General features: G+C 41.9%; 1 protein-coding gene across 2 annotated transcripts in view; it reads left to right on the top strand.

Annotated features, from left to right (window-relative positions):
* The window catches only part of FBH1 (F-box DNA helicase 1), a 104,606-nt gene that overhangs the window by 68,523 nt on the left and 10,898 nt on the right, over positions 1-25,185 (top strand). For both annotated transcript variants that reach the window (XM_073652465.1, XM_073652464.1), the window contains exons 10-20: positions 7,663-7,885; positions 10,521-10,608; positions 11,403-11,489; positions 11,668-11,804; positions 12,972-13,071; positions 14,141-14,262; positions 16,183-16,258; positions 16,754-16,948; positions 17,550-17,672; positions 19,134-19,240; positions 21,580-21,711. In XM_073652465.1, coding sequence (XP_073508566.1) covers positions 7,663-7,885; positions 10,521-10,608; positions 11,403-11,489; positions 11,668-11,804; positions 12,972-13,071; positions 14,141-14,262; positions 16,183-16,258; positions 16,754-16,948; positions 17,550-17,672; positions 19,134-19,240; positions 21,580-21,711 — 1,390 coding nt within the window. The remainder of the gene's footprint in view (positions 1-7,662; positions 7,886-10,520; positions 10,609-11,402; positions 11,490-11,667; positions 11,805-12,971; positions 13,072-14,140; positions 14,263-16,182; positions 16,259-16,753; positions 16,949-17,549; positions 17,673-19,133; positions 19,241-21,579; positions 21,712-25,185) is intronic.

Here is a 25,185-nt window from a genome sequence, read left to right as displayed (position 1 = left end):
CTATACAGGGACGGAGAGAGCCGTCCTTCTTTTTGACGAAAAAGAAGCCTGCTCCCGCCGGGGAGGTAGATTTCCGGATGAATCCCCTGGCCAGATTCTCCTCAATATATTCGGACATCGACCGGGTCTCAGCAGCGGATAATGGATAAATACGCCCACGGGGAGGAGTAGTACCAGGTAACAGGTCGATAGGGCAGTCGTATGGTCTATGAGGGGGTAGTGTCTCTGCTTCCTTTTTATTAAAGACATCAGCATAAGACCAATAAGGAATCGGAAGTCCAGGTAGATTAGCTGGGGTAGGAGAAGGACGGGCGGGATGAACAGGAACCAAACAAGTCTTATGACAGTCCTGTCCCCAGCGAAGGACTTCTCCGGTCTGCCAGTCAAGCACGGGTGCATGTCTCTGGAGCCAAGGTAGACCTAGTAAGAGGGCGTGAGAGAGTCCAGGCAGAACATGAAAAGAGATGCTCTCAGAATGCAGCATTCCCACCTGCAGAGTTACGGATTCGGTGATGAGTTGGATGGGACGTGGTAAGAGACCCCCATCCACAGCAGCGACAGATAATGGTATAGCCAGAGGTTTGGTGGGAATGCGGTATTTTTCTACCAGGGCCTGTGAAATAAGATTCCCGGCCGCTCCAGAGTCAAGTTGGGCTAGTTCGAAATAACGATTCTCCCCGCAGATAATTGAGACTGACAGCAGCAGAGATGGAGAGGATTTATTCTTGTCTAGGTCGACCTCTCGGAGTGAACCTAGACACAGGCGTTTCCCGACCTCTCCGGACAGGTACGGATCTGGTGCTCCTTACTGCCACAGTAGAAGCAGCTCCCCTCGGCACGGCGTAAGTCCTGACGGGTTTTGACCATCTTGGTCTGGTCGACCTGCGTAGGCTCAGGAGAGTGTACCTGGGGAGAGACGGAGGGAGTGACGGGTTTCTGAAGAGTAGGAGCTAGACGTGGAAACCTCCTCTCACGGGTGACCTCTTTGGAACGCTCCTGGAACCGTAGGTCAATCCGGGTGGCAAGAGTTATTAGGTCATCGAGAGTGGTAGGAATGTCCCGACCGGCAAGTTCATCTTTAATACAGCCGGACAGACCCTCCCAGAAGACGGATACCAGAGCGTCGTTATCCCAGGCCAGCTCCGAGGCAAGGGTACGGAACCGTATGGCATATTGGCCCACGGTGAGATTTCCCTGACGGAGGCGCAGCAGAGATGATGCGGATGAGGTCTTCCGTCCGGGTTCGTCGAAGACTTTCCGGAAAGCCGTGAGAAAGGCAGGCAAGTCGGACACCAGGGGGTCTCCTCTCTCCCATAGAGGATTTAGCCAGGCCAGGGCCTCCCCGGTGAGATGGGACATGATGAAGGCAATTTTGGCCCGGTCGGAGTTAAACTGGTGGGACAATAGCTCAAAGTGCAGGGTGCACTGGTTTATGAAGCCCCTAGCTTGAGCGGGGTCGCCTCCGAAGCGTGGAGGTGTAGAAAGCCGGGGTCCGGGGCAGGATGCCATGGTATTGGTGGGCAGCGGCGCTGCCGGGCTGCGAGTCATGACACTAGCGGTGGTTGCTGGTGGAGCAGTCAGAGTGTCCAGGAAAGAGTTGACATTCCGCAGATGACTCAGGATGGACTCCTGTTGGTACCTCTGACGGGACAGTTCATGACGTAGGTCCGAAAGCGAGAGAGCTTGGGTGCCACCGGGTTCCATGGCCCGAGCAAACTGTAACGGGTCTGGGAGGCGGAACCTCTGAGCTACTATACAAGGGGGCTGTCCTTGTAAGGGAGCGGGTGGCGACCAGGGAAGACGGGCAGGGAGTCACAGCAGGTGACCGGGACAGTCTCTGAGTGAACGGGCTGGAGGTCACGGCAAGTGACCGGGGCAGTCTCTGGATGAACGGGCAGATGGTCACGGCAAGTGACCGGGGCAGTCTCTGAATGAACGGGCAGATGATCATGGCAAGTGACCGGGGCAGTCTCTGGGTAAAGGGTTGGTACGACCTGTGGCGGCTGATGATAGATGTGAGCTCCCAGGTGAGCAGGCGAGAGTCTCTGGATGAACGGGTGGTCACAGCATGTGACGGCGGAGCCTCCAGGAAGACCAACAGACAGGCGGCAGATGAGTGCTCCCAGGTGAGCGGGCAGAAGTCTCTGGACAGGCGGGTGGTCACAGCACGTGACGGCAGAGCCTCCAGGTAGGCTAGCAGACAGGCAGCAGATGAGCGCTCCCAGGTGAGCGGGCAGGAGTCACTGGACAGGCAGGTGGTCACAGCACGTGACGGCGGAGCCTCCAGGTAGGCTAGCAGGCAGGTAGCAGATGTGTGCTCCCAGGTGAGCAGGCAAGCTGGTCCATAGACAGACTGACAGGAGTTGGAAGGCAGACCGTCGGACCTCAGGCAAGCAGGCAGGTGGCTGAAGTGCGCTCCCAGGTGAGCGGACAGGCTGGTCCTTAGACAGACTGACAGGAGTAGTAAGGCAGACCGTCGGACCTCAGACTAGCAGGCAGGTAGCAGATAATCAGGCAGGAATAAGACAGCAAGCTGGCAGGAATCTGGCAGGTAACTGGCAACGGGACCTGAGGGCTGAAGCAGAGTAGTGAACAGTGCAACAACATTGCTCGGGCACCTCCATTTTGGAGGAGGTGCCTTATATATGGTGAAGTCCTCCGGCCATTGGCCGGGGACTCCTTAGGACGGCGCGCGCGGCCCCTTTAAGAGGGAGGGAGAGCGCGCGCGCCCTAAGCACAGTGGCCGGGACGGAGCGCGTGCTGCCAGCAGAGCGGGAGGAGGACGCCGGGCACGGAGCAGAGAGGTGAGGGGAACAGCGTCCCTGCCTAGCAGAGGGCAGGGACGCCGGCGCTACACTTTAGTTACTTATAGGTTACCATGGGTTCCTTTGTGACCTTGCAAGGTATTGCATACCTTGCTTTTGAGTAATCGTTTTTTAGCCAATTACTTCTAGAGATGGTATTAATAATCTTGAATTTCCTTCACTTGTGCACTGTGTGGATTGGTGGAGTCTAAACTATTTGCAGGTTTTGTAACTATTTTAGCATTGAGTACCCACAACTCTTCTTCTGAGGTCCTCAGAAATTACCTTAGTTCGTGCTCTGATAGTCTTCCACAAACATGTTGTAAAGATCAGACTTTGATAGATTCCTATTATTTAAATAAAATAGGTAGTGCACTAACTCCTGATTGTCATCCCATTGATTGAAAATGCCAGAATTTAATGCAGTCTTTAAATTATCTGCTAATCATAAAGGTTTACATGCTTTTGTCTCTCATAGACTTATTGGATCATTTTCCTCTTGTAAAAAATGACAAAGTCTAATATTTTTGACTTTTGTTTGTCTGATGTAGTTTTAGATCAAATTTATGGAAATATGGAAAATTCTGAGAAGTTCACAAACTTTCAAGCACCACTGTGTATACTGCACAATTAAAGGGAATCTGTCACCACTTTGGAGTTATCAGACCTGTACTATGGGCATACAGGTTATAGAAAAGTAAATCTATACATACAGTACAGACCAAAAGTTTGGACACACCTTCTCATTTAAAGATTTTTCTGTATTTTCAGGACTATGAAAATTGTACATTCACACTGAAGGCATCAAAACTATGAATTAACACATGTGGAATTATATACTTAACAAAAAAGTGTGAAACAACTGAAAATATGCCTTATATTCTAGGTTCTTCAAAGTAGCCACGTTTTACTTTGATGACTGCTTTGCACACTCTTGGCATTCTCTTGATGAGCTTCAAGAGGTAGTCACCGGAAATGGTCTTCCAACAATCTTGAATTAGTTCCCAGAGATGCTTAGCACTTGTTGGCCCTTTTGCCTTCACTCTGCTGTCCAGCTCAACCCAAACCATCTCGAAAGGGTTCAAGTCTGGTGACTGTGGAGGCCAGGTCATCTGGCATAGCACCCCATCACTCTCCATCTTGGTCAAATAGCCCTTACACAGCCTGGAGCTGTGTTTGGGGTCAATGTTCTGTTGAAAAATAAATGGTGGTCCAACTAAACGCAAACCGGATGGAATAGCATGCCGCTGCAAGATGCTGTGGTAGCCATGCTGGTTCAGTATGCCTTCAATTTTGAATAAATCCCCAACAGTGTCACCAGCAAAGCACCCCCACACCATCACACCTCCTCCTCCATGCTTCACGGTGGGAACCAGGCATGTAGAGTCCATCCGTTCACCTTTTCTGCGTCGTACAAAGACACAGTGGTTGGAACCAAAGATCTCAAATTTGGACTCCTCAGACCAAAGCACAGATTTCCACTGGTCTAATGTCCATTCCTTGTGTTCTTTAGCCCAAACAAGTCTCTTCTGCTTGTTGCCTGTCCTTAGCAGTGGTTTCCTAGCAGCTATTTTACCATGAAGGCCTGCTGCACAAAGTCTCCTCTTAACAGTTGTTGAAGAGATGTGTCTGCTGCTAGAACTCTGTGTGGCATTGACCTGGTCTCTAATCTGAGCTGCTGTTAACCTGCGATTTCTGAGGCTGGTGACTCGGATAAACTTATCCTCAGAAGCAGAGGTGACTCTTGGTCTTCCTTTCCTGGGGCGGTCCTCATGTGAGAGAGTTTCTTTGTAGCGCTTGATGGTTTTTGCAACTGCACTTGGGCACACATTCAAAGTTTTCCCAATTTTTCGCACTGACTGACCTTCATTTCTTAAAGTAATGATGGCCACTTGTTTTTCTTTACTTAGCTGCTTTTTTCTTGCCATAATACAAATTCTAACAGTCTATTCAGTAGGACTATGAGCTGTGTATCCACCAGACTTCTGCACCACACAACTGATGGTCCCAACCCCATTTATAAGGCAAGAAATCCCACTTATTAAACCTGACAGGGCACACCTGTGAAGTGAAAACCATTGCCGTTGACTACCTCTTGAAGCTCATCAAGAGAATGCCAAGAATGTGCAAAGCAGTCATCAAAGCAAAAGGTGGCTACTTTGAAGAACCTAGAATATAAGACATATTTTCAGTTGTGTCACAATTTTTTGTTAAGTATATAATTCCACATGTGTTAATTCATAGTTTTGATGCCTTCAGTGTGAATGTACAATTTTCATAGTCATGAAAATACATAAAAATCTTTAAATGAGAAGGTGTGTCCAAACTTTTGGTCTGTACTGTACCTGTATGGCCCATATGCCAAGCAATCCCTTCCTATGTGCTTATTATTCCCCCAAATCCCAGCCTGTATGCTTAATTATCATATCCCCCCCTCCCCTTCACATCACAGGGCCCTGTGATGTGCACTGTGCTCCCTGACTTCCCAGGCATGCGCAAATCGCTGCTCAGAAAGAGCGTGCTTTACTTCATCCCGGCCCTGTCTACCTGTGCATTGCGCTGCACAGTTCTATTGCACAGGCGTCAGGAAGTGACAGTAACAATGTGTGCAATAGAACCCTGCAGCGCAGTGCACAGGCAGACAGGGCCGGGTGAAGCAAAGTGCGCTCTTTGTGAGCAACGCTTTGCTCATGCCTGGGAAGTCAGGGAGCACAGTACAAGTCACAGGGCCCTGTGACGTGCAGGGGAGGGGGGAATATGATAATTCAGCATATAGGCGGGGATTTAAGGGAATAATAAGCACATAGGCGGGGATTGCTTGGCGTTCCCGGGACTCCAAGCCTGTGCAAAACGGAGTTTATAAAAACACTTTTCTCTGCAATCAAACCTCTACTATGGGCCATACAGGTATGTATAGATTTACTTTTCTATACCCAGTATGGCCATAGTAAAGGTCTGATAACTCCAAAGTGGTGACAGATTCCCTTCAACAGTATAAAAAAAAATAATCAGATTGAAATTTTTACTCTTCCTCCCAAAAATTAGAATAGAAAACAATCAAAAATGGTAGCGCTAAAAAATTTAAATCCTCTCACAAAAAGCCTCTACACAGCTCTATTTTGCATTTAAAATGAAAAAATATATATATATAGTTCTCAAAATATGGCGAATCAAAAATTGTAAAACTCATAAAAACAAGATTCATACAAAACCATTCACTATAATTAGGCTGTCAGTAACCGAGTAGTGATTTGTGCACTTCTAAAAAGACAAGCACTGCTGGAACAGAGACCTCATATAGTCCAGAGTAACTCTACCTACTGTATCATAGTGAATGGTTCTGTGAGGGGTTTTGTCTAAAACCTCGTTTTCCATTTTTGCAGACTCGCACAGAAACCTCAGTGTAGGTACACCAGGTAGAGCACAGGATAAATGCGAACCAAACCTTAAAAGTAATCCAAAATGTTATGTGCTCCAAAATTGTTCCACTAAAAACCTTATCTCATCCCACAAAAAAACTATCCCCCACTCATGTCTGTCATCTTTCAATAGAAATATAGGGGGAGTCCACATTACTGGTAGCACAAAAACTGGAAAAAGTGACATGGCTCCCCTTACAAAGAAGAAGAAAAAAATAGTGTTGGCTCCCATTTTTCCATCCCCTGATGATGCCAAGTATTTGGCGAAACATGTGCGCCTGCTGCATTGAGACTTGTACTCTGCATGCTCCACCAGTCAGACATCTGGCTCCATGGCTCCTGTGTATTAAAAGCTAATGGTAATATAGTGCTGGGGCTGGGCGATGAGCAGTTTTATCTTTCCACCATCTAAGGTGCACCACACCCAGCAAGGTAATTAATTACTTTGTATCTGGTGAGTTGATGTATTTTTTCATTTTTTTCCCTATGGTTTCTACAAAACTGCTCAGCTCATAGCCCAAGCACTATTTTGCACTAGAGTCATGGTGTCAGGTGCAGAAGTCTGACAGGTTTCGCATGTGCCCCGCAAGTATCACAAAGTATCATTGTCCTCTCGTCCCACACCTTGCTGTAAAATAAGGTGATGTCTTAAGCTACAGCCTACTCTTACCTATCCATTGTCCTGGCTCTGCTGACCACAAACTGCCATACTCGGGAGAAAATTGACCCCACAATTTCTTGTCTAATTTCTACAATTACCCTTGAGAAAATGAAAAATTAATGTGCTAAAGGATTATTTTTCAGGAAAAAAAAAATCACAAAAATTTTCATTTTCACATCCCAGTGTTATAAATTTTTGTGAAGCAACAATAGGTCCAAACTGGTCACTCTACTCCTAGATGAATTCTTTGTGAAATTTCTCCTGCTACCCTTGTGAATATGAAACATATGGGGCTAAATTAATATTTTTGTGAAAAAAAATTAACGTTTTATTTGTTTCATGGTCCCTAAATAAATAGGTTTTTGTAAATTTAAATGAAAAAAAAAAAAAAAAGAAAAATTGCTAATAAATTTTTAACCTTTCTAAAATCCTAACCCCAAATTTTTTTCAAAAAATGATACTGATGTAAAGTAAATCTTATTTATTAACTATTTTGTTCAGTAGTGCTATCTGTTTTAAAGGCATAAAAGTTAATATTTAAAACATTTTAATTTTTTTAAGTTTTCATAAATGTAAATCATATCGCCCTAATTATACCTAGAACAAACAATCTAAAATCACTGAGATATGTAGAAGCATTCAAAAAATATTCGCAATGTGACAGATGTCAGATTTGAAAATTGTGGTCTTGGCAAGAGTGGATTAAAGTTTCTGATGAAAATATTAATATATTTGTAAAGATTAATGTGTGATTTATTTTTTTAATATATGTATGCAGGTATCAGCAAAGGAAGAAGCTGAACCCCTCGAAGCTTACTTCATATACAGTAAACTTTGTCCTTCCTGCAGGAGAAGCGGGTTTTATTAGAGCCAAACTTGTTGTTAAAACACTGGAGAATTTTCTTGCTTCTGCCGACGAAGCAATTGAAAGAGACCATGTTCCTATATGGTGTAAAAATAACCGCGGAGAAAGGGAAATGGTGACATTAGTTCAACAACAGGTACCGATAGAGATGACTGGTCAATCAAGAATGTGCGCACTTTACTATTAATTTGTAGGAGCAAGTTGCATTTATTATGGTAGATAGCTTGGGGGTAGTTGCGTAGCTGATGTTTTATAAGCCCTAGGCACAGTTACATTGATAGTCTGTGTTAGCCACTCATGAAAGAAATAATACAAATACAATAAAAATTGTGACAAAAACACAACAGTAAGATAATATTGTATGTAATACTTTGAAATAATAGTCATATACTGTAGTTACTGAATAAAAAAAAATAATATCCCTATACTGTTGCTGAACAAAACTCAATGTACCAAGACCAATATACCAATAATACCACATAAAGCAAATAGTGCCACCACACCATGGCGATATATATTACTACTACATAGTGTCTGAATATAACCCTCATCCTGTTACTAAACAAAATTCACTATACCAAGACCAATATGTTAATAATACCATATACAAGACAAAGTTACCACTAGGCCATATATTACCATCACATAGTGACTGAATAATACCGCTATACAGATTTATTAATAAAAATCACTGTACTAATGTTACTTCCATACAATGACCGTATAGTGGATCAGTTGGCTAATTAAAAGCTAACACTCCTTTTATTACACATGACTAAGAAGCAAACCATTATGAATTCCAAAAGTGACTACATTCATATAGCATTTGATCCGCAAATGATCGTGGTTGGATGGTTATTTCGCTCTAAGATGAAAAAATGCAAAATACCTTATATTTGTAATGTTTACAGCAATATTGGGGTGTATGCATTCAGTAATCGCAGTGTGCTGACACCTCGTGTATGTATGTTGGTATATTGGCCACATAGCGTATTTATACACATGTACATTAATTTAATATTAAATGTGTGCGGGCCTTATTTATTTATTTTTCTTAATATAACCCTCATCCTGCTATTTAACAAAACTAACTATACCAAGACCAATATACCAATAATGCCATATACAAGAGAAAATTACCACCACACCATTACCAAACCACAAATTACCATCATAGTGACTGAATAATACCACCATACCGATAATAAATATCACTGCACCAATATTATTACCCCCATACGATGATTGTATGGTGGATCAGTAGGCTAATTAAAAGCACTCTTGTTATTACACATGACTAAGAAGGAAACCATTCTAAATAATAAATGGGACACTATTCATATAGTATTCAATTTGCAAATTCACAAATATCTAAACAGTGCACATTGCTGGTCTTATCTATGATATACGGTATTATGTCATAGATCCGTCCCTACGCATGTTTCTTGTTTTGCAATCCATCTCTTTTTCAGGAAAAGTGACCCCTGAACGAGATAATGTGACCTAATACAACAATTGTATATATGTGACCAGCAATGTGCGCTATTTACATGATATTTGTGTGATTGATTACTGTACAGTTTATGATTGTGTTTATTTGCTCAGATCTTTCAAACCCCTTTCATCCATCATAGAATCATAGAATGTTAGAGTTGGAGGGGACCTCCAGGGTCATAGTGTCCAACCCCCTGCTCAATGCAGGATTCACTAAACCATCTCAGACTGATGTCTGTCCAGCCCCTGTTTGTAGACTTCCATTGAAGAACTCATCACCTCTCGTCTCCTTTGTTATTAATAATTCTTATCTGTTTAACATTATTATTAAGAGTTTTTAATTACCCTACTGTTGTATGATTTTGTTGATTTTTTTTTTACAAAAAGTCAAGAGTTGCTAATTGTGAATTTTCAGATCTATAGGAGATCATTTTATGTTTGGTATATATGTTTATCTCATTATAATAATGTGCCATGGAAGTCATATTTTCATAACACCACAGTATTGCAGCATAGCCTAAAAATCACAGTCTCCTATGATGCAAAGTTACAGGCCGATCTTCATAGGACTACCATCATGGCAGGCACAGAGCCTTCAGCAGGCATGGCAACTTATCACAGGGAGGGTGCAATGAGCTCATAGAACTGTGCCCCTCGGGCTGAGCACCTAAAACACCTCTGTCAGGGATTATGAGCCACTCCTTCCCCTCTTTCCTGCCTCCTAAGCTTTCTTTCACTCTGAACAAAAAACTCAAATCTGTCTTTGTCAAAGCAACCTGGATTGCCACCAAAGTGAGGTATCAGGTTACACCTCCTATTACACTCTATAGAGAAGAAAAGGGAAGGAGGAGTTAGGAGCTTTCAGACAGACAAAGGCAGATGGACCTGCAGCTTGAAGCAACCCTCCAGCTCACAGCAGTACTAGACGCACAGTTGTACTACTGTACAATGTTCTGCTGCTTCTACCTGTGTGCGACAGAGAGAGGAGCAGGAATCCCATGTCTCTATGTATTTTGTATAGATGACATTATGGCAGCTAGTCTCTGACCATGAAGTCTGCAGAGAGGAAAACAGGTGCAAAATGCAGAATACAAGTCATATAATGACCAGAAATAGTGTTACTTCTCATGTATACACACATGACAGCCTATTCTGAAAAGATACCTGAAATGAAAGGTACACTTTAATTAAAGACAATTTGCATATGCTAATAATTTCCAAATTAGGTTCTGCTATAAACTATTTTACACCTGCACTTTATTTTTATGACTTTATAGTTTGCTGTGAGGGAAGCGAACAAAATTTGGGATAAAATGCAAAGCCTTCAAGAAACTCGTGAATACGCTTACCAAATGACTCATGATGGTAAGGTTTTGGTTTTTTTTCCCCATAGAATGGCAGTAAGACCACTCCCTCCATTTTTATAAAACATGTCCATCGCTTTGCATTGTACTGCTGGAGTTTGTAGATTATTTTATGCCATTTATAAAACAGTTTACAGTTTTATTATGGGAAGGGTGTAAAATGTCCTTGTATGCTGGAAACCATACTGTGATGAATGGGATTTTCTGTAAAATTCTAATCATAGTAACTTTCTGATTTCATGGGTATCTTGTTTATATAAGAAACCCAATATATGCTACTAAGATTGAGGTTGCAAAAACATTGAAGGCAAGTATACTCTGGAAATATTATTTTTAGCAGGGTTTTTTTTCATCAAAGATTATTCTCATAATGTTAAATTGGCAAAATTGCAAAATGCTTGTAAAATTGAGCAACTTTACAATTTACTTGTTTTAAAAGTCCTCCATAATGAAAAATGGAGTGATTTTTAATTTTATTTACTGCACATATTTGGCCACCAATGCAAGTTTACAAGCTCTTTCCAATAGAGCTTGTAAGCACTGCACTCAAGATGGCTGGCTGGCTGTGCAACTACACTCCTGCCATGCTGCAGAGACTAAGCTGCCTTTGCTTTCAGCATCAGAAGACACACAGTTTAGGCCAGAGGTGCGACTATTCCGCTGGTCTGATCTGTCAATCAGAAGCACACTGCCCCCAGCATGCGGGAAGTACGGAATCGGAGATGTGCTCCTGCTTCAGGAAATCCGACCGCCCCTCTAATTCTTCATTCCTCTTTTGTTTCTCTCATCTTACAGGTTATCTAAAGCTGTGGCAGCTCCGCAGGCCAGATCTCTCCTCTTACGATGCTATATTTATAGATGAAGCTCAGGACTGTACACCTTGTAAGTAAGCGTACTACCGCCATATACAGAAACAAATCATTTGTGGTCCCAGATTAAGGACACCACCGATTTAGTCTTCCGACATTTATGTGTGACATTTTGAAGTACATTTATTGCCTCTTTTGTGTCAACAAAATGTAATGTTTGGCAGCAATGACTTTATTTTATTTTTTTTTAGCTATTATGAAGATTGTCCTCACCCAAAAATGTGGGAAAATATTTGTTGGAGATCCTCACCAGCAGATCTATACGTTCCGTGGTGCTGTGAATGCTCTTTGTGAGGTGCCCCACACTCACGTCTTCTACCTCACACAGGTCAGTGTATTTATGTGCCCCATCCTTAAAGGGGTATTCCCATCTCCCCATTTAAATTTACCTTCATACTGGTCTGCCGTCCCCCTCTACTCTGTGACAGCGCTGTATCTAATTTAATGTTACATCGGTAACACAACTCTGTAGGGGGTGAATAGAGATGGCGGCAAGGAGCTCTTGGTCATGTCAACAACAATAACCACAAGATCTAGTATGGTTGGCCGGTTACAGCGACTGAGCCTTCCCCTTAGGCTGGATTCTCACATTCATGTGCCCTGATCTTTGCCCTATATGAGGCTCTCAAGTTCAAGTCAGTAGACATACGGGCCATGCTTCGTGTTCTGTACTCGGATCGTGAAAAAAGATGTGGAAATTTGGCTTTAGGGCTCACATTGCACTTTTTGCCCTGCTGGTGCGCTTCTCCTGGTTACAGTCACAGGAAATTTAATGTCCCCATACTTATTAGACTAACGTTGACTAAAAAAGCCGATAATGACTGGTTCTGCAGACACTGTGTGTATGTGGACCTGGACAGATGATTGTCCGGGAAGACAAGGATCCAGCATGTCAGAGTTCAGACTGATGATTTTTTTTCCCAAGAGATAAGCCGCTGCCAGACATGTCTGCGATGGCTATCATGTACTGAACACACGAGTTTGTATGGGAGAGCAGGGCAAGATGGCTGCCGGCCGAGCAATCGCCCAAACCATCGTTCAGCTGACAGCTATTGAAGGTGTATGGGGGGCCTGAGACAAGCACTGCTGGCTACTTGTCACGTGACTGCTGACAGCCAATAGTTATTTTTCCCTGATGGCTGATAACAGCCATTTTTCGTCACAATTAACAATCTGCATTATACAAAAGGACATGTGCTTACTTACAAGTCTGCCCTAGTGTCTCTAGAATCACCTAATGAGATAACTGTTATAGAACCAGCTCCTCAGTCCTTAATCCTTATAGAGCTCTGCTGCAATTGGCTTTGTAGTGAGGTGCTGAGAACATCCGGTAAGGAGGCTCTCGGGCTGCTGCACATGTCTGGGAGCAGTCTTGTTCACTTATGTTGCAGATATGGGGGTCACCAGGCTGAAAGCTGAATAGAACGAATCTTTGTTCAAGATTTTCTAAATGATCAGAATTCAATCTAGATGTTTATTTCAATTTCTATTGTAGAGTTTCCGGTTTGGTGCAGAAATAGCTTACATTGGTGCTACCATACTTGATGCTTGTAAGCAGATTCGACACAAAGCTTTAGTTGGCGGAAACCAAGCTGGTGAGCAGTCCGATATCGCCTTAGTATTTCAGTGATCTTCAAACAATGTTGCTTTAGTAGATTGTGGATTCCAGATTTGATTAATAAAATAAAAAGCATTGCTGCATAAACTGAAATCATTGTTCAGTGACCTACATTACATGATGGACACTGACTGTGCCCGATCGACCATGTCGACCTGACATCAGATTCCATGCAGTGTCTTAGAACTTTGAGAAGTAACTAGTGTTCTGCAGATGGAGCCTACGCCTGCATTGAGCAGTGCTGCGTGTGCTTTTCCATTATAAGTAAAACCCAAAAGACACAATACTTTCAAACCTATCCTAAGAGGTGTATTCGTTGACTTGGTATCCTTAAAGAGGTTGTCCACTACTATACAGAATACCCCCATCGATTTAAAAGGTGGAAAATATACCTTTTTTTTTTTCTTGGAATTACCTTGTGTTGTCATTCTTGCCGCGCTTTCCCAATCAATGCAGAGGAGAGAGGGAAAGCACGCACTGGATGCTGGGCTGTAACGCATGGTGAGACCCCACCCACAGTCCATCAATCAGGGGGAAGCGCGTCACTGGGTCACGCCCGGATGTAGCTGGGGTGTCACGTGATGCCTAGTGAGCGGTCATCGATAGCGCCTCTCACAGGCAAGAATGACAACACAAGGTAATTACAAAAAAATGCGGACATTCTGTATAGTAGTGGACAACCTTTTAAACACTACTATCAGAATAATCTAAAATAAAAATGTGATCACATCTACAGTATGTTAAACTTTTTTTTTTGACTGACGAATTTTTACACATCACCATTTGCAGCCTCATCCACTTTGCACATAGTTTTCTGATTTAACATGCAATTTGACATTGGGATCTATTGTAAATATTTTTGACAGAATGCTTAAGGATGCGTTCCCACGTTTAGGATTTGCTGCAGTTTATACTGTGTACAAAACACAACGGTCTGATGTTACAACATTGTTGTTTCTTAGCAATTGTAGAGATATTGTTTTACAACTACTTTTCAGTCATATTACACTATTCTGACACAGTCTTGCATGTTTTTTGGACTGAAGGTACTGTTCGTGAGCACTTCAAATCTAAGGTTGCCATCCTATCTAGAACCAATGCTTTTGTGTTTGACCAGGCTGTCAGTGTTACCGATGGAGAAAATCCTTCACTAATCCATATTATAGGGGTAAGCAGTGACATCTCCTTCTAATTAATTACTATATATTTTTTCTAAATATTTCAGCTGTACTTTATATCTTGATTGCTTTTTTCCAGTTTATATGCGTATATATGGTTACCGCCAATCTGTGCATCAGGTATTGGGCACATGTTCTCCCAGTTCCTATACACCTCCAGCTAAAGTGTCAGGAATGTGGTGATAGGTGATAATGGGGCTGCCATAATAAATCACAATGCTCCACATTGCTTCTACTCCCTGGCTATATTGTTATATGGTTTGAGTCTTAAGTGAAAGCACCCAGTATGACGTGTCACTGAGACCACTATACTTTTTTGATGTGTCCCGCCACTCACGCTTGCCTGACCAAGGGTCTGTGACCTGAAAAACTGCACGCACAAGGAAGAATATTCATAAATGCTGTCTTTTTGGATCTGGAAAAAAAAGCAATAAATATGAAGCTTACTGAACAAGCGCTCGGCTCTAGTGGAACTTGCACCGTGGCTCTGTTTGTGTTCTCTAGAAGTTGTGCTGCCTGGACTTTTATATACAATAAAAATGCCAAAAATCGCAACATTATTTGACATGTTAAACAGTTTTACACCAGATTTCTGATATAAACTGTTTGATGAATTGGCCCTTATTAAAGAAAACCTGTCTTTAGACTAATTCTGCCCAAAACACAGACAGCATAAATCCAAGCTTGACTGTATGATTGCACCTAGATTTGTCTTTCTCTGAAATTTTGCAGCATTTCAGAGAAAACACAGTATGAAGAGCTGGCCAGTGACGATAAGTAGAGACCCGACTAGTCCGATGGGGCCGCTGGCTGTTTGTTCCCCACCTCCCCATCACACTCCAGGTGATTGACAGGTCTCTCCCATGTGTATCTAAGTTGAGACCTGGCATTCAGTTAGAGCTGGATTGGGTCAGCACTGGACTAGTCAGGTCTCTCCCCGTCCCTGGCTGGCTTTTCAAGCTATGTTTTCTCTGAAACATTGCAGCATTTCGGAGAAAGATCTACTCTGTTATGGTCTGATTCTAGCTTCCTGTAATTACAGGTTCCCTTACAGTACGATTTTATACTTCTAGTAGAATAAGAGGAGCTGCTCTGGAGCACAAGCAATATTTAGGCATTTAACAATATTCTTCATAGACTGTTTTTATTCTATACAAAATGCGCAGATTTTACCTGCAAAATGTGAATGATTGAACGGTAATATTGTACTTCATCGGTGCAAATGGCAACGATAAACCGATAACAAAGTTTGTAGTATTGGATCTATATGTCTACTTTTTCTGTTATTGTTTATAACTGTTATTTCTAGTAGTGGTGGAGCCTGTCATTTACTTATAAATTAACGCATCATCTATATAACCTTTGATAGTGTAATTATGTTTGAAATGGCACAGTGACTAGGGAAAAAGTTAAAGGGAATCTGGCAGCAGTATTTCAGTTCCCAAATTATTTATATGCACATGTAGCGCTTTGAAAGAAAAGTCCAGCAAAACCTTTACGTGGCCAGTCTATTACTCCATTACTGAGAAATTAACTTGTAGAGCTGTTTGTAGATCTGATGCCTTAGTCATTCCAGCTCTATTCTCTTCCCAGGGCTGCCTCCTGCTTGACTCATTTGGCTGAACTCACACAGCATAGAGTCTGTCAGTCAAGCAGGAGGAAGCAGCACTGGGAGGAGAATAGAGCTGGAGTGACAAAGGCTTCTGATCTACAAATAACTCTTCAGCATATGAATTCAAACTCTGATTTATCAGGAACGAACTGGCCATATAAAGGTATTGCTGGACTAGTCCTTGAAAGAGCTACATGTACATATAAATAGTTTGGAGGGGTGGGGTGGTTGACATCCTGCTGACTAATTCCCTTTTAAGATAAAAATATTCAGTTTGTACTTTACAATTCTGTTTCAGGGACCAGAAGGCTTTGGACTGAGCAAAATTCATGATATTTGGATATTACTTCAACCTGAACCTGAGAGGCAGAAAAGTAACTTTCCTTATCTGTTTTAGCCTTTTTCTTTCATGTCACAAGTAATGTAATATATAAAAGCATCATTTATGCTTAGTGCAATATTTAGGCCTCATTCAGACATCAGTGTTTTTCATGTTTTGAGTTTCATCAGTGATTTTCACATATGGATAAATAAATTATATAATTTTGTTTGCAATTTTAATAATGGACAGCACATAGATTACACATTGATGCCACCTGTGTGCTGTCTCTGATTTTCATAGACCCATAGACGTAGCCATAGTTTTCCAAAATCTCAGGTGAAAAGTACGAATACATGTCTCGATAATTTTTGCATGGACACATTATGTACAAAAATAACCGCGGACATGTGAACAGCCCCATGCACTATAGTGGGTACATGTTCCATCCAGGAAAATCACGACTAGAGCACATGGAACACTGATTTCTGAATGAGGCCTTCAGAACATTTTTTTATGCAGTCATTATTTTCCTCCCTCATTTCAATAGACCAGTGGTACATTAAAGACAAATTCATTGCAACATGGAAAAAGAAGGGGTTTTCAGCATTAAAGGAGTATGCAGTAAATGCTGAAGATCGAGAGCTTGAAGGCAAAATTGCTATTGTTGAAAAGTATAATCAACGAATACCAGAGTTGGTGAAGAGAATAGAAAGGTGTCATACTCCTCACGGAAAAGATGCAGGTATCAGCCTTCAAACAATGACAAGAGAATTTGTTTATTCATATGACACAAAATCCCTTTAAGGCTCTGTTCACATCTGCATTGCAGCTCCCACACAAAACGCAAGCTGTGCTGGATCTGGTATAAGACTGATCTGACTCATCCAAATGGCACAGGCGGACTCCATTAGGTTACAGAGTGGTTGGTTTAGGTTTCATTGTGTTTTCCATTGTATTGAATGTAAGACCAGAGCTGATTGCTGTAATATTTTTGCTGTAAAAAAAAAAATAACCGCACTACTGAAATAAGTTCCAGTTAGAGCTTGAACTCCTATATGAACATAGTCTACATCAACTTTACTGGGAATGGGTCTCAAACTAGGCAATGTATTGTTGGATGGCCATTGGAATTCTGTGCATGATAAAGGACTAAATGTCTAAGTTCTGTGCAGATCAGAGAGGAGGTACCATAGTAGAGAGACTTTTGTGGCGTATACACAAGATTCTACGCCTGTCTCATACCATTACCCCAGGCTTTTAAGAATTGACTACTTGTTGGTCGAGTGCATCGTGGTGGGTTATGCCTCGCATAAATAAGCTCCTTGCCTAAAATTCTCTTTCAGATTATACTTTAGGAACTGTACATAAAGCTAAAGGAATGGAGTTTGATGTTGTGGAAGTTACTGACGATTTTGTAAAAGTTCCTTGTGCCAGACACAATTTGGAAAGGCTTCAGATCCCAGTTGGTGAGTAACAATCCCATCACGTGGCTTATTGAATACTAACATATTCAGATTTTCGGCATCTATTACCTGGAACTGATTTTGCTTTTTCGTCTACTGAGTGAGTGCGTAAAATTTGAAATGGAATTAATGAAGACACATCAAATTTGTGTTGTGCTTTTTGGATGATGAACACCTTTTCAAGGGTTTAAAGTGTAAAATGTTTGCTAATAACTTCATTGAGGTGCAGACATTTTACTGCACATTTGTCACTAACACAATTGATCAACACTACAAAGAGCCTCTCCCAGCCTGAAATGGCTGCTTACAAGGAACAATAGATTGTATTCAGCTGCAGTACATACATGGTTTTCGTTTAGGCTGGGGCTACAAATTTCTTTGTAGTTGTACGGATAAGATCACAGTGTTGAGCTATTATATCACGACTAAAGATGGCGAATATGGTTGCATTGCCACTTGAACTTTATTGCGATCTGTTCAGCAGAAATGCAACCCTGCTGAAGTTCCACTGTACTTCATTCACTATCATTAGGCAGCACAACATTTGTTATTTTAACGTTACATGACCACAAGTTGTTGTGTAGCCCTATCCCTGAAGTTTAGATCTCAGAATCTTGGTGTATTGACTCTAAAAATTGATGTTTGAATGCACATTAATTTAAAGAGCTGGAGAATTTTCCACTGCTATATTGATGACCTATCCCTAGGGATGGAACCATACTGGTCTAACACACTGTTTAGTGGAACTGCAGATTAGCTTGTATTCAGAAGAGATCAGAAGCTCCACTCCATTCACTGTTGCATCTGGCCACTACCAGAGATGAGAAGCGCTGATCGTGGAGGTGCCAGACCCACACCTTTCAGAAATTCATGACTGATCCTAAGAATAGGTCATCAATAGCATTGTGGCAGAAGACCTCTTTATTAAGAGAGAATGATCTCTGTGAGGGGAGCACCCAGACCTCTATTAATAACCTAATGGAAGTTAGACAGTGAAATAATGGGAGATTGTTAAATGCCTTGTAAGAGGGCACCAGGCTTACATTGACACGTCAGTGATTTTAATAAGAACTGTTGTGTTTCATTTCTCCTGGGGTGAAGCTGCAGTAATATGGTTTTCATGCCCCTAGTTTTTCCACTCAGGTTTCCTTGAAGTGGGAAACATACAGGATTGTCTTGATCTGCCAGTCTGCTTGTCAATTCTTTCAATTTCTCCTCATTAGTCTGTATGCACAGTCTACCATATAGCTACAGGAGCCCTTCTCTGCCTGGAGGCAATGCGTGGTTTTCTCACATGCCCTGTGGCTGCAATGTTTTTTATTACAAGTACCTATTAGGTAGATGGTCTTCATTGACAAGCATTATGAGTCGGCAGGGTTGCACCAGGTGTATATAATAGTTTCTTGCGCTTCTAAATCTGAATGTTATAAGTCATTGGGCCTTTTCTGTGCTACTTTCTTCCAGTTACGATGGCTGATGATGAGTGGAATTTGCTCTACGTGGCTGTAACTCGTGCAAAGAAACACCTCACAATAACAAAGTCTATAGAGAATATTTTGACCTTAGCAGGAGTGAGTATCATTTAAGAAAAGAGTTTTCCTTTACTTGTTATTACATGAGTTCCCTTTATCTTCCATGCACTGAGCTAATAGGTTTGTGGAGGTCCAATGATGAGACCCCCACCGATCAGGAGTGCTGTGTCCCCCATTTCAATTTAGCAGTGGTCTCACGCCATTCACAGTCAACAGGAAATTGGAAAATATATGTAATTCCACCATTTGTTTTTTGGTTTTCTTATTATGGTGTTTGTTGTAAAAATGACCTGGTACCATAATTCTCGATGTCGGTACAATTATGGCGATACCAAACTTGCCCAGTTTTTTATTTTTTTATTTTAGTTCTAAAGAGAAATTAAATAAATTTGTAAAATATATATATATATATATATATATATATATATATATATATATATATATATATATATATATATATATATATATATATATATACTCACCATTTTTTACGATCCGTAACTTTTTTTTATATTTCCATCTGTGAAGCTGAGTAAGGGCTTGTTTTGTGCACGCTAAGCTGACATTTTAAATGATACCATTTTGGGTTACATATGACATTTTGATAACTTATTTTACATTTTTGGGAGGGGGATAGTGCGGTTTCAATAATTTTAAAGTTCAATCCGACTGTTTTTTGGACACGATGCCAAATATATTTTTTTTCTTTAAGATTTTTTAATTTCTTTATTTTTACTGGAGGAAAATGGATGTTTCAAATTTTTATATATGGATTTTTTATTTATAGATATTTTTTTTTATAGTTTACTTTAGTCCCCCTAGGGGACTCGAACCTGCAATCATTCAGTCGCTTATACTACATAGTGGAATACCCACAGGGCAGCACAGTGGCTCAGTGGTTAGCATTGTTGCTTTACAGCGCTGGGGTCCTGGGTTCAAATCCCACCAAGGACAACATCTGCAAGGAGTTTGCATGTTCTCCCCGTGTTTGGGTGGGTTTCCTCCGGGTTCTCTGGTTTTCCCCCACACTCCCAAGACATACTGATTGTGAGCCCCAATGGGGACAGTGATGACAAAATCTGTTAAACGCTGTGGAATATGATGGTGCTATATAAGTAAAAATAATAAATGAATAAATACCATAGTATAGAGAAATTGCAGATCACCTCTGAAGCTATTATTTCTAAGATGAGTTACGGAGACCTTTAGCAGGCCCTCAGGTGCCATGATAAAGTCACGGCCTAAGGAAGTTTTCACTTGCAATACTGTAATTATTATTATGTCAGACAATGACAGCAACATTTTAAGTGGTTAAGAATAAAGAATATCTAAACATCCTCCAAGAGCAACTTGTCCCAATAATCCAGGAGCAATTTGGTGATGATCAGTGCTTTTTCCAACATGATGAAGCTCCATGTCACAAGGCGAAAGTGATAACTAAGTGGCTCTGTGAGCAAAACTTTGACATTTTGGGTCTATGGCCAGGAAACTTCCCAGATCTCAATCCTATTGAGAACCTGTAATCAGTCATCAAAAAGCGGTGGACAAACAATAACACGAAAATTGTTCTGGTTAGGCAAGAATGGGTTCCCATCAGTTAGGATTTTGCCCAGAAGATGATATCCAGTTGCCAAGGCGAATTGTAGAAGTCTTGAAAAATAAGGATCAACATTGTAAATATTGAGTCTTTTAATAAGTTTGATGTATTTGTCACTAAATCTTATGAAACCATATGCAAGCTAATAATTTAACTTCAGTAAACATAGAAACATCTGACTAAAAGATCTAAAAACACAAGCAGAAAGATGAAAACCAAAGGTTGTCAGTCTCAAGCTTTTAGCCATGATTGTATATACAGTACTGTAAAAAAGTTTTAGCCAGGTGAGGGAAAAATGCTTCAAAGTAAGAAAGCGTTCTCCAATTATTGTAGATGTTTTGTATTATTTTGTAGTACAGTAGTCCCTCTCTATATCGCGGTTCACTTATTGCGGCCTCACTGTATCGCGGGATTATATTTAATTATTTACCGCAGATTTTTCCCTATATCAACGGATTTTGCGGTACTGTACATGACACACTATTGGCTGATTGATAGAAGGCCACCAACCAGAGCATTGTCCTGTGTATCCTGGGCGCTGGGTGTATCCTGGGAACGATTAACAAGGGAAGGGTTTATAGAGCCTTAAAATATATATAAATACTAATATAAATGTAAGGTTCCTATTTTGCGGATTTTCACCTATCACGGGGGGGGGGGGGGGGTCTAGAACGTAATACCTGCGATAAGTGAGCGATCGCTGTATATTGTAAACCTTTTATTTGCTAGGTATTTTTTTTTATAAAGAATTGCTGACCTGTCTCATATTTTTGTATTATAGGAATATTCCCTAAAAGCAGAGCTGTCAAGTCAGATGTTGAAAGACGGCCCAGTGCATTGTGTTTTGTCGCATTGTAAAAATTCCATTCCTGAACGGACTGTCCTGACTATGAGAAGGCCACCCATCACTTATGTAAGGGATTGCACCATGTTTAATTACTCACATATGCTGCTGTCCACATGAAATGTAGTAATGTAATTCCAAAACTTGCTCTTCAATTCCATTGATAGTACATTTCCTGTTGCTGTTGAAATCTTTATTTGGTAGAACATGTTATGTACTGCAGTACTGAATTAGGAGGTGACGTGATGTGCTAGGTGAATTGCTTCACAGTGTTTCTGCCAACTCCGAACTCTGTTTTCTTCCTGGCTACAGCTGAGAGAAAGATGGTAGAAAGTCCCTGAAGAAAAGGGACCTATTCATAGTCCTCAGTATTTCAACACCTACAGGTGCCTTGCTTTGAGGATGGCTTTACTACCAAAGTGTTAATTCCGGATCTAATTGTGTATATATAGTCCATCTGCGTAGCACTTTAAGGTCTCACTCAGACATCAGTTATTCATTTTTAACATTGCAAACACACACACACACACACACACACACACACACACACACACACACACACACACACACACACACACACCCAGGTCAAAATTACTGTTATTGTGGACAGTTAAGCATGTTGAAGATTAAATCATCTCTATGAGGGCTAAAGTTAAAGATGGCACATTTCCTTTGTATTTTAGGCAATATATATATATTGTAATTTTTTACATTTTAAAACATTGAAATAAATATATATATATTATACATATACAGGAACCCAGCGGCAGCAGAAACAGGGAGATGCTGTGGGGCCGGTGTCAGGCAAAGTGGAGTGGAGTCTGTTAGAATCTGTTTCATTGGGACCATCCGCCATTTTGTTGTGGTTTTCTGGCTGTTGGTCTTTTTCCCCTGGTGTTGGTTTTGACTAAGGTCAGGTGATTGTATCATCCTTTATTACCCAGCACCTGCCTCCTAGTCCTTGCCGGACAACAGTGTTAATCCGCGAGAGTTCTGGCTAGGAGGTTTGGTAGTAGTTAGTGATGAGCGAGCACTAAAATGCTCGGGTGCTCGAAGCTCGGGTCGAGCACATTGGAATACTCGGGTGCTCGACCCGAGCAACGAGCCCAATGTAAGTCTATGGGAAACTCGAGCATTTTTCTGGTGGTCCCCCCCCGGCGGGCTGCAGAAGGTCAAAAATTGCCCAAATCGATGGGAACGGTGCTCAATTTAAACAATCAGGGGCAGGCAGAATATATAGGCAGACAGGCAGGCAGGGTATATAGGAGGGTGCATGAAAAACATAGCAGGGCACTTGGAACACACTAGTGCCCTCCGATTTTCATGCACCCGTCTCTTTAAAAAAGCCGGCCGGCAATTCAGCAGCGGCATACACTAGTACCCGACAATTTAGAACAGAAAGAATAGAGCATCACACATATATTAGATAGATAGAAACATGTCAGACACATATATAATAAGTACAGTGATAGTGTTGATTACTGTACTTGTCATTTAGTGTTAAAATAAAGGATTTATTAAAAAAAAAATTGGCGTAGGGTTCCTAGTAATTTTAGTCTCTAGCGGAGGTTAAGCAGATGGCTGGGGCAGATGTTTGAAGCCTGGGAAGGGGGTAATACGGAGCTTCCCATGCTAAAAATATCAGCCCCCAGCTGAATACCTAGCCTTTACCAGCTATTAAAATGGGGGACCCCCCAAAAAAATGACGTGGGGTCCCCCCTATTTTAATAGCTAGCAAAGGCTAGGCAGACAGCTGGGGGCTATTATTAATAGCCCAGGAAGGGTGCCATGAATATTTGGCCCCCTCCCAGGCTAGAAACACCAGCCATCAGCCGCCCCAGAAATGGCGCATTCATGGGATGCACCAATTCTGGCACTTAGCCTCGCTCTTCCCACTGCCCTGTAGCGGTGGCAGTGGGGTAATAGGGCTGGGGTTGATGTCAGCTTATAATGCCAGCTGACATCAAGCCCAGGTTAGTAATGGAGAGGCGTCTATAAGACACCCCCATTACTAACCCCATAGTCAAAGTTAAAAAAAAAACACATACACCCAGAATAAAGTCCTTTAATTGAAATAAATACACAATTCTTTAATGTTCTAAATTAAACCATACTTACCATCACTCCCATTCCAGCTGAAGCCAACGATCTCCTGCAATAAAAGTAAAATAATAAACCAATCTCATCCTTACCTTTCCATGGTTCCCAGGACAGCTTTAGCTCTGCTTCATTGACATGACAGGCTGGATTGCAGCCGAAAGCTGCCATCCAGCTTGCCATGCCGCAGACACTGAGAAGCGCAGGCATGCTTGCGCTCCTCAGTGTCTGGCTGTGCGGATTCCAGCCCCCAGCTGCCTAGTTGTACCTGGCTGGACACAAAAATAGGGCGAAGCCCCACGTATTTTTTTTTTATTATTATTTCATGAAATTCATGAAATAATTTAAAAAAAAAAAGGGCTTCCTTATATTGTTGTGTCCGGCCAGATACAAATAGGCAGCTGGTGGTTGGGGGGAGCCCGTTCCTGCCTGCTGTACCTGGCTGGACACAAAAATAGGGCGAAGCCCCACGTCAATTTTTTTTTAATTATTTCATGAATTTCTATTTTTGTGTCCAGCCAGGTACAACTAGGCAGCTGGGGGCTGGAATCCACAACGCAGGGAGGCCCAAGCTTTCTGGGCCCCATCCGCTGCAGTGACGTGCATGAGGTGAGCTGAGTTCATTGGACATGAACTCGGCTCATCTGGATGCCGTCACAGCGAGACACTGAGGAGCGCAAGCATGCCTGCGCTTCTCAGTGTCTGCGGCATGGCAAGCTGGATGGCAGCTTTCGGCTGCGATCCAGCCTGTCATGTGAATGTAGCAGAGCTGGAGCTGTCCTGGGAACCATGGAAAGGTAAGTATGAGGTTGGTTTATTATTTTACTTTTATTGCAGGAGATCGTTGGCTTGAGCTGAAATGGGCGTGATGGTAAGTATGGTTTAACTTAGAACATTAAAGAATTGTGTGTTTATTTCAATTAAAGGACTTTATTCTGAGTGTTTGTGTTTTTTTTTTAACTTTGACTATGGGGTTAGTAATGGGGGTGTCTTATAGACGCCTCTCCATTACTAACCTGGGCTTGATGTCAGCTGGCATTATAAGCTGAGATCAACCCCAATCCTATTACCCCACTGCCACCGCTACAGGCAGTGGGAAGAGCGAGGCTAAGTGCCAGAATTGGTGCATCCCATGAATGCGCCATTTCTGGGGCGGCTGACGGCTGGTGTTTCTAACCTGGGAGGGGCCAAATATTCATGGCACCCTTCCTGGGCTATTAATATCAGCCGCCAGCTGTCTGCCTAGCCTTTGCTAGCTATTAAAATAGGGGGGACCCCACGTCATTTTTTTGGGGGGTCCCCCATTTTAATAGCTGGTAAAGGCTAGGTATTCAGCTGGGGGCTGATATTTTTAGCCTGGGAAGCTCCGTGGGTATTACCCCCTTCCCAGGCTTCAAACATCTGCCCCAGCCATCTGCTGAACCTCCGCTAGAGACTAATATTACT

Source organism: Phyllobates terribilis, unplaced genomic scaffold, assembly GCF_046119375.1.
Source record: "Phyllobates terribilis strain yellow unplaced genomic scaffold, ASM4611937v1 Scaffold_11__3_contigs__length_659146591, whole genome shotgun sequence".
NCBI lineage: Eukaryota > Metazoa > Chordata > Amphibia > Anura > Dendrobatidae > Phyllobates > Phyllobates terribilis.
Note: the sequence above shows the minus strand (reverse complement) of the source record. Positions and strands in the feature narration are given on the sequence as shown.